Source organism: Amaranthus tricolor, chromosome 10, assembly GCF_026212465.1.
Source record: "Amaranthus tricolor cultivar Red isolate AtriRed21 chromosome 10, ASM2621246v1, whole genome shotgun sequence".
In the NCBI taxonomy this organism is placed as follows: domain Eukaryota; kingdom Viridiplantae; phylum Streptophyta; class Magnoliopsida; order Caryophyllales; family Amaranthaceae; genus Amaranthus; species Amaranthus tricolor.
Genome location: NC_080056.1, coordinates 59,716 through 69,187, shown reverse-complemented (window position 1 = coordinate 69,187; position 9,472 = coordinate 59,716). Strand labels below are relative to the sequence as shown.

General features: G+C 34.8%; 2 protein-coding genes across 4 annotated transcripts; one reads left to right on the top strand and one right to left on the bottom strand.

Annotated features, from left to right (window-relative positions):
* Positions 1–2,125: 2,125 nt before the first annotated feature.
* Positions 2,126–5,783, top strand: LOC130825086 (high mobility group B protein 15). 3 transcript variants are annotated; one of them, XM_057690126.1, is made up of 7 exons: positions 2,126–2,340; positions 3,215–3,356; positions 3,479–3,557; positions 3,847–3,988; positions 4,082–4,210; positions 4,529–4,932; positions 5,033–5,783. In XM_057690126.1, the coding sequence occupies exons 2-7, from the start codon at positions 3,223–3,225 to the stop codon at positions 5,402–5,404; spliced, it is 1,260 nt and encodes a 419-aa protein (XP_057546109.1). In that variant the 5' UTR covers positions 2,126–2,340; positions 3,215–3,222; the 3' UTR covers positions 5,405–5,783. The 3 variants fall into 3 exon arrangements, with proteins under 3 accessions (XP_057546109.1, XP_057546110.1, XP_057546111.1); XM_057690127.1 differs by having other exon boundaries at positions 2,126–2,344; XM_057690128.1 differs by lacking the exon at positions 4,082–4,210 and having other exon boundaries at positions 2,126–2,344; positions 5,033–5,782.
* Positions 5,784–7,444: 1,661 nt separating this feature from the next.
* On the bottom strand, positions 7,445–8,131 carry LOC130825881 (secreted RxLR effector protein 161-like). Its single transcript, XM_057691332.1, has one exon. The coding sequence runs from the start codon at positions 8,129–8,131 to the stop codon at positions 7,445–7,447; it is 687 nt and encodes a 228-aa protein (XP_057547315.1).
* Between the last annotated feature and the right edge of the window lie 1,341 nt (positions 8,132–9,472).

Here is a 9,472-nt window from a genome sequence, read left to right as displayed (position 1 = left end):
AAATGTCCTATATATTTATATTTAGTAATTGTCGGAAATGTCTACGGACACATTCCTTCAGGTGGTGAACTTAAATGATCACATAGACTTTAAAAGTGATCACATAGGTCTTAAAAGTGATCACATAGATTTTAAAAGTGATACACATAAGTTTTAAAAGTAATCACTTATAATAGTCAAAGTGACCACACAGACTTTAAAAGTGATCACATTAGCCTTGATCTCAAGAAAACTATTTCTCCACTAAAGTGGACCAGGTAGTTAGCAATATTGTTAGTATGCGGCTTTCCTTTTATTTTTATTTTTATTAGAGTAGTTAGTGTAGTACTAAGTATTGTTTTGGGGCATTATCTATTTCTACTTGACTAAAAGTATATACTCTTTCACCATACAAAATGGGAAAATTTGAACAAAATAAGCCTTTTCTTTTCTAAAAAGATTCTTAAAATAAGATTGGAAAACTTTTATTTCTTAAAATAAACATCTTTCAATCCAAGCTTGTGGTATAGTAATATTCGTTGTTCGTGTAGCGTGACCAAATGTCGTACAACGCGACATTTTAGGAGACAATAGCTAATTTGTGCAGCACGAAAAAATGTCACGGGTCTGGACGCCTCTGCTTCGTGACGATAATTTTATTGAAGCTTTGTTTCACGAGATTGCGTGTTGTTACGGCAATGGGTGTTTCTTTATATTATACTTGATTAATTATCAGTTACAATAAATAAGTTGTAGGAAGTGTAACTTGCATTATTACTCTATTATATGGGATTGCAAGAAAATTCAAAAAATAAGGCTTTTGTCCTACAAATTCATATCTCTGAACTTAAGAAACTCTTGTCTTTCATTTATAATTGAGCGTATCAAAAACTTTATAAACTCTTCATATAGTTTTTACATCTTCCACAAACACATTCCTATAGATTAATCACTGTATACACAAGTGGTTAATTTGATTAATTGTAGCTTGTTGTTAGTTTTTATAGTGAAAACTCAAATACCTTTGAAAAGGAAATGAGGAAATTAATTCTTCTATTTCTTATTCTCCGTCACTTTATAATTATTTTTTTCCTTTATTTCCAATAAACTTGTTTACTTAGTTCAATTTTTATTTTCTACATAATATATACTCTCAATACAAATATGATTATACTTGTACATCTTAATATGGATTAAATATTAGGAAAGATTGTCTTGAATAATTCAACCTATTGCTCATCTGTTGTGAATTATCCATATTATTTACATTTACATTATTGTAGATACCTACTAGCCATTACAATTACTTCTTCCTTATGCTTCTTCGTTGCTCTACCCATACTCACTTTGGTAGTAGGTACTAGAGGTGTTCAACGAGCCGGGTCGGGTCAAAAATTAAACGGACCGGGTCGGGGCGGGTCAAAGCCCGTTTAAAACCGACCCACTTTGATCTGATTTTAAAAAGTTCATAAAATAGTTTTTTTATGTTGTTATATGGCCCCTTGGATCGATCAACTTATATATAATAATATCATTAAAAAATAAAATAATATCCACTTATGTAACTTTTTTTTGCAATTAATTCTTATAATTTTTCCACCCGGCCCGACCCGACCCTCTACACCAAGGCTCGTTAATGTCTTGCCCCATTATTGACCCGATCTGCTAATGACCAGTTAAAATGTGACCCCACCTTCACCCGTTGGGTTGACCCGCCCTGTTGAACACCTCTAGTAGATACCTACCGTAATCGATTAAAGTGTGACAAGGGGTATTGTCAGCAAAATATATATATATATATATATATATATATATATATATATATATATATATATATATATATATATATATATATATACAAAAATTAAATATTTAAAAATAATCAATAATAGTGATTATTCGAGTTATATGTAAAATTATTCGTGACAAATTTTCCTAAATATTATTAATACATAATTACATAGGAATAACTCTTTTGTATTGTAGGTCGGTAGACGAATTTAGCATATTCTAATCTTGAATCAATCACTGCAGTACTACCCTAATAACATCAACGTTTAGGATCAAGATTCAAGTTAAACTATACAAGGGCAATATAGACATAATAAAAAGCATGTCACCTTTTAATATCAAGATTCAAGATTTAGGGTTGCTGGAAATGCTATTAAATAAACAAAAACCCTATTTGGTTTGAAAAAATAAAAGCATTTCTATAAAAATTTAGTTGATGTTATCATTAAAGTATTATTAATAATTAATTTGTTGGAGAAAGGGGTTAGATTAGGCTAAACTCTAAAAAAGTTCCTCCATTGACGTCATAAAAATTGTTATCTCCCTAGTCTCTCCTGCTTATCTTCTACAGTAGGTACGTTTTCCTTTTTCTTTCATTATAAATATATACTTCTATTACTATAATTATTATAGTTATAATTATGTATCAGTTTCATGATCATCATTCATTTCAGTTACCTTCTATTTAATTAATATACGGAGTTCATCATATAATTATTAAAAGAATGAATATTGATATGGTAATATTAGTTTATTTTAATAATTAAAATTAAAAAAGGCGACCCTTGTTGCTCCAAATTCGAAAACAATGGACAATTCTCAATTGTCATAATCTAATTGGTTCATTAGCGGTAATTGTAGATTTAGTTTTGTTAATTTTGCCATTTGCATGAACGCTAAATCGAATTCCAATTTCAAAGCTACTCATCAATGTTATTTATAATTGGATTCTTTTTGTTGTTTGTGCGCAATTAACTGATTAAACTCGAAAACTCTGAAGCTGTAATTTATCCATTACATTTTAAATAATGAAGAGGATCTAACTCGTTGCAGGCTTGCCTTCAACAGAAACCTGCTTTTGAAATTTGACCGAATTAAAGTTGTGTGGTTGCATCAATACAAGTATCATGAAATATCCATTTAATTAATGCTTTTGGAATGAATTAAAGACTCCAGGGCAGTCTTCCTGGATATTCTCAAGTTATATACTTCAAGTAGAGTAGTATAGACTACTTTTATGTGTACACTGTAGCCTGTAGGAGTTAAGACTAGCAAATGACCTTTACTAACCTCTTTTTATCCGACCCCAAAACACACCTTAGGTGGGAATCACTTAATGTTATTGGGTAAGAAAATGTTATTGTCATTTCGATATAAGATTCGAGCTATCCAGTGTTCCATTTGTAACCCTTATGATGATTAGTAGTAATTGTTAATTTTATAGGAAAACATATGAGGGAGATGGTGGATAAAGGAAGCAGTGTCTATCCAGCACCTCTGGCCAAGTATGAGGAGGTGGTCGCCGATCCTCAACTCTTTATGGCCACTCTTGAGAAGTTTCATGCTACTATGGCCACTAAGTTCATGTAAGATGCTATACTGCCTTTTAAGTTTCTAGCTCAGCATCATTATTCTTGTACATTTTCAATAACTATGTCTAGTTCCAAATGTTACTAATTTCTAAGGATTCATTTCGATCATATAACAGGATTCCTATAATTGGAGGCCAGGATCTTGATCTCCACAAGCTCTTTGTGGAGGTCACTTCACGTGGTGGTATTGACAAGGTCAGTTTTTTCATCATCAATCTACTTTTGTGCCGTTCTAAGCTTTTGCTTATTATTTGGATTGCTTTATCATTTATCAGCAAACTAAAGAGTGCTTTTTGTTTCCTAACTAGTACATTGTTTTTCTAATAAATGGGTGACACTCAATGTCCGAGTTTCTAAAATTTAATGCAACTTTCTGGTGACCCGTTTGTTTTCACTCTTCTTGTCTGAGTGGAAGTACATTTATTCATTGACCATAGAAGCCAACTTTTTGTTTTTCTGATTTCTACTTCCAATTGGAGTATAGATACTAAGAGAAAAAAGATGGAAAGATGTTACATCCGCTTTTAACTTCCCAGCCACAGCAACGAATGCTTCTTTTGTGTTGCGTAAGCACTATCATACATTACTACAGGAATATGAACGAATCTACTACTTTAAAGCAAAAGGTTTGTCTCCTGTACCTGCTTGTATCGGTCTGGTTCTAGCTTGAGATCTTTTATTTGATATTTGACTTTGTACTACTTAAATTTGTTTTGCAGGTATTATGCAGAGACCTAATGCTACACCTATGGCTTTCCCTGGATTGTCCGGAGTGTCCCCGACTCCCACACCTGCTCAGCCGGCAAATGTTGAGCAGCCCAGGATGAACACTAGAGAATTTGTGTCTGGTGGTCTGCTTTTCATTTGATAAGAGATTTAATCGTTCCTCAAATACACTATTAAACGAGGTTGCATTTAGTTTGAAATCCTGTTCTGTTTCTTTGTCAACATTGAGTTGACATAAAACATTCATGTTCATGGTTTGACTTGAGCTCCTAAATCCTAATCACTAGTAAAATGGTTCGACAACACATTAAATCCTGCTATTCTGTTGTTACAACTTGCTTCCTTTGAACTTAGAAAACACCTGATCAGCTATTTCAACATAGTTTTGATTTGATTAATGGCATCTAATCCTGAATTGGCATCTGATTGCTCATGTGCAGTACCTACAGCACCATCTGTGGGGTGTCCTGTCATTGGAGTGATTGATGGAAAATTCGATACTGGGTATCTTGTAACTGTCACAATAGGCAAGGAGAAACTGAAAGGTGTTCTGTATCAGACTTCATCGACTAATTCAAATCAAGTGCAACAAACATGTAGTGTCGCAATTCGCACAACTGACAGCACTCCTACAACATCAGGTGCGCTTCATAGGAGGAGGAGGAGGAGTAAATCTGAGTTAAGGAAGAGAGATCCTAGTCACCCTAAGCCTAATAGAAGTGGTTACACCTTTTTCTTTTCTGAACAACACCCCAGATTGAAACCACTCCATCCAGGAAAGGACCGGGAAATAAGTAGGATGATTGGTGAGCTTTGGAACAGTTTGAAAGATAATGAGAAAGCTGTAAGAATAGGATTTGAATTTAATTTCATGATGTTATTGTTAATGACAAAAAAGCATGTTAAGTTTGCCCGTACTTACCATCTACATAATTTTATCTCAGGTATATGAAGAAAAGGCAATAAAAGATAAAGAGAGATACAGGATGGAGATGGAGGATTATAGAGAGAGAGTGAGTAAAAATCAGGTGATCAGTGATGCAATACCAATACGGCAGTGGTTTCCTGATTTGGATGCAGAAATGGAGGGGGTGAAAATAAATGATTACGAGACATTTGATTACGAAAACAATTCCAGCCAGAGTGAATCTGAGGACGATGAAGAAATTACGGCGAAGGATGATGAGGAATTCTCAGTTACAGAGACATATCATAGAGGGTTTCCTGAAACCTCAGCAGGAGCTGCTGGGGAGTTTCAGGTAATTACAGGAGAGGATGAATTAGCTGCTACTGCTAGTGAAGAAGATGAAGACTGAAGAGGGGAGCAAGTAAGTAATCTTGGTGGGGTTGAAAATTTCACTACTGTTAGTCTGCTATTACTATAATAATGGTATAGCTAGGCACCCATTCGGGTAAATCCAACGGTATCAAATGCTTTATATCCTTTCATTGTACATTGTTGTTGGTTATAGAAGGATTTTATTAGAAATATGGCATTAAGGCAGTTTTATAGTGAAATATTGCTGAATTTTTTACTTGTAGTTTGTTGCGTGCCAATAGGCTACTCATGTATATTTGCTGCTCAATAACAAAAAGTCTCAGCCAACAAGTGAACCAATTATCTAGCCGTTGAGGGTAACGGATGAACCAAGTAGATGACACGGTCCACGTCTCCACCCACAAAGAAACTTTAAGTTATCTACCCATTTAGCTAGAAAACAATTTTTGATGTCAGGCATAATTCTTCTATTCAGACTGATAAGAGAGGTAATAACCTCAGGATCACAATTAAGGTTTAAGTGAAGGTTTGTGTTGTGTCAATGAATATGAATCAAATATCAAGTGTATAATGAATGACAATAATAAAGTAAATAATCAAGACAAAGATTTAAGGTGGTTCACCAATCTTGGGTATGTCCACCATCTAGACTAGGATAAAATATTAATGTGTTTAAAGGAGAAAATACAAAATTTGAAGGAATAACAATGGAATATTAATGTGGGAAGAGAGGAGCTAATTAGGGAGTAATTTACATAAGCAAGTAAGGTTGCTCTAATGTGAGACTATGGTGCAACTATAATCTAGCATACAAGTGTGTTTTTATAAGGGAAGAGGGAGTAGAAAGGGGCAGCAAGAGAGTACAAACAAACAAGCAAACAACAGGCTCGATCAGAGGGGTCAGAAGCTTGGCTCGACCTACTTGCTTGTTTAAGCGCTCGGTCGATCAACCTACAAGTGGGTATTTTCAGCTTTCTGATTTTGCCTTTTCTCTTCCTTGCAACTTCAATGTCTTTAATACTTCTTACACCTTGCACCTGGACCGATTTTATGCACTCTTAGCCTTCACATGTAAAGATTTAGACTATTAATATGGGTCATTTTCTAACTTACACTAACTAAAAATGATTAATTACCTTAATTATGTTTTGATTACTTGATGAACATAAGTCACCAATAATCTAACACAGACTCATTACATTATTTAATTTTATCTTTTATATTCCAATTCGATTTCAAAATTTAGAGTCCAGACCAAGAAAAAGAAAAAAAAAAAAAAAAAAACTAGTTGCATGATTTCATCCACAGCTTTTTTGCTATTTAGAAATTGCGACTTTATCTCATTTCATAGTATAGTTCAATACTTTAGAATTAAGATAACCTTAAAGTTTAATTTAAACTTAAACAACTAAGTTGTGGTTTGAGAGAGTCAATTTAAATAATCTTATTAGAAGTATACAACTGAGCAATCTGATAGTGATATCAATACCAAATTTGGTAGACATAAACTTTGTACTCCATTAATTACCACATTTAGTATCCAAATTAAACTCGCTATTTGCATTTTTGTAATGAAACAATCAATTAAGAGTCGGATCAAACACGTGATAAAGGTATTGTAAGGCCATGGCTGTAGACAATTTCGAGGCATATTTATGTGGAAGGAATAGCAAAATAATAATGTGGATAATAAAATTTAGAATGGTATTGAACAACTAATCTTAAAGTAATAATAATATCACTGGAAACATATAAGATTACAATATATATATAAAACTACTACATTATAATAGCTCACTCTTATTCTTATAATAACTCACTCTAAAATATTGCTCTCACTTTTACTTTACCACTCAAGAATGTTGTGGTGGAATGATGAAAATGCAATTGATGAGCACCCTATTTATACTACTAAAAATGCTCCAAAATTCAACAAAGGTTGGCTAGTAATTAGCTTTTACACTTAGCTTAATAGGGAGGGGGTGATAGGAGTAGAATTTTAACTTGGTTGTAAATTTTTGACTAATTTATGCATTGATAAAAGAGAAGTGGTTGTGACTTTGTTTAATACTCCCCCTCAACAACCACTCTCCTTCGGAGTAAGCCTTGAGGTCATACCAAGTTGTTTACGAAACTTCTCAAACTTTAGTCCTCCAAGACCCTTTGTGAAAATGTCAGCAACCTGGTCATCTGTCTTCACTTGCTCAAGTTGGATTTCATCTTGTAGAGCCTTTTCTCGAACAAAGTGATAATGTACCTCTACATGCTTAGTCCTAGCACGAAACACTGGATTTTCAGCTAGTTGTATAGTTGACTGATTATCACAACTTAACTTGACACCATAGTTAACAGGCTGATGCAAATCCTTCAGTAGCTGGGTGAGCCATACACATTCTCGTGTTGCCATCGCTGATGCTCGGTACTCTGCTTTCGTACTTGACAATGACACTGTTGGTTGTCTCTTACTACACCATGAAACTGCTCTAGAACCCAGGTTGAACACATAACCAGTAGTTGATCGACGTGTATCAAGATCTCCAGCATAATCAGCATCACAATATCCAGCAACTTCAAATTTTCTATCATTACGGTAAAGGATACCATAATCAATACTTCCTTTGACAAACCTCAATATTCGCTTTATAGCTTCCAAGTGAAGTTTCTTCGGTTTCTGCATGAATCGACTAATCACACTAACTGCATAGGTAATATCTGATTGGGTTAGTGTGAGATAGATTAGACTTCCCACCAATTGTCTATACATTGTCACGTCTTCTAACTCCTTGCCTATTGCTGAACATAGTTTTGCATTACCTCCATTGGAGTTGAGATAGGCTTGCAGTTAAGCATTCCGTACTTATCCAAAAGATCTTGGGCATATTTCTGTTGGTAGAGAAATATCCCATCATTGGTTCGCTCCTTCTAGACTAAGAAAATGATTCAATTCTCCAAGTTCTTTCATCTGAAATCGAACTGAGAGATTTGCTTTTGTCTGTTGGTTCTCCCAATCATCATCTCTAGTAACGATGAGATCATCAACATGGACAAGAACTATCGCCAACTTTTCATCTTGAGCTTTCACAAACAAACTTGAATCAGCTGGTGCAACCGAGTAACCACTTTGTAGCAAGAATTCTGCTATTTTTCCATACCATGCTCGTGGTTTTTGCTTCAAACCGTAAAGCGCCTTTTTCAGCTTGTACACATAGTTTGGATGAGATTGACTCTCGAACCCTTTAGGTTGATCCATGTAGATATCTCTATCCAGTTCACCATGTAAGAATGCGTTCTTAACATCCATTTGCCAAAGCTTCTAAGAGTGATTAGCCACAAGTGCTAGTAAAACACGCACTGTAGTAATCTTTGCCACTGGACTAAATGTTTCATCATAGTCCAACCCATATTGCTGAGAAAATCCTCGAGCTACCAGTCGTGCCTTGTACCTTTCAATGGAGCCATTGGGTTTATCTTCACCTTGTACACCCATTTACAGTAAATAGGTTGAACTTCCTTGGGTGTTGGTACTAACTCCCAAGTTTGATTCTGGTGTAGAGCATGAATTTTCTCCTCCATGGCTTTCCTTTTGCTTCGAGTTGTTTCATCATAGCTAGTTGGCTCTTTGACATCTTCAACCATTGCAGAATTAACATATTTCAGATTAGGCTTTCGAGATCTGATCAATCTACGTAGGACTAGACGAGGTTCTTCTTCTTCAAGATCTTTTACTTGACTTTGCCTTTCTTCTTCAGGACTTCTATGATGTGCTCCCGTCTTCCATGGACTTTTCTCTTTTGCTTTTGGTGAAGTTTGTGAACTTTCACCTTCTAGATCACCATCTTGAGTAAACTGATCCTCTATTTTCTCTAGAAGCTTTTCCTTGATCTCCTTTGAGTCTGGCAATAATATAGCTTGTGGTGACCACCAAGATGATGCTTCATCAAACACCACATTTCTTGACACATGACACTTATTTGTAGTTGGATAACAACATTTCCAACCTTTCCTTTGATCATCACATCCCAAAAAGATACATCTGATCGCCTTCTTGTCAAATTTGTTGCATAGGTGCTCAAGAACGAACACATAGCATACACATCCCAAAACT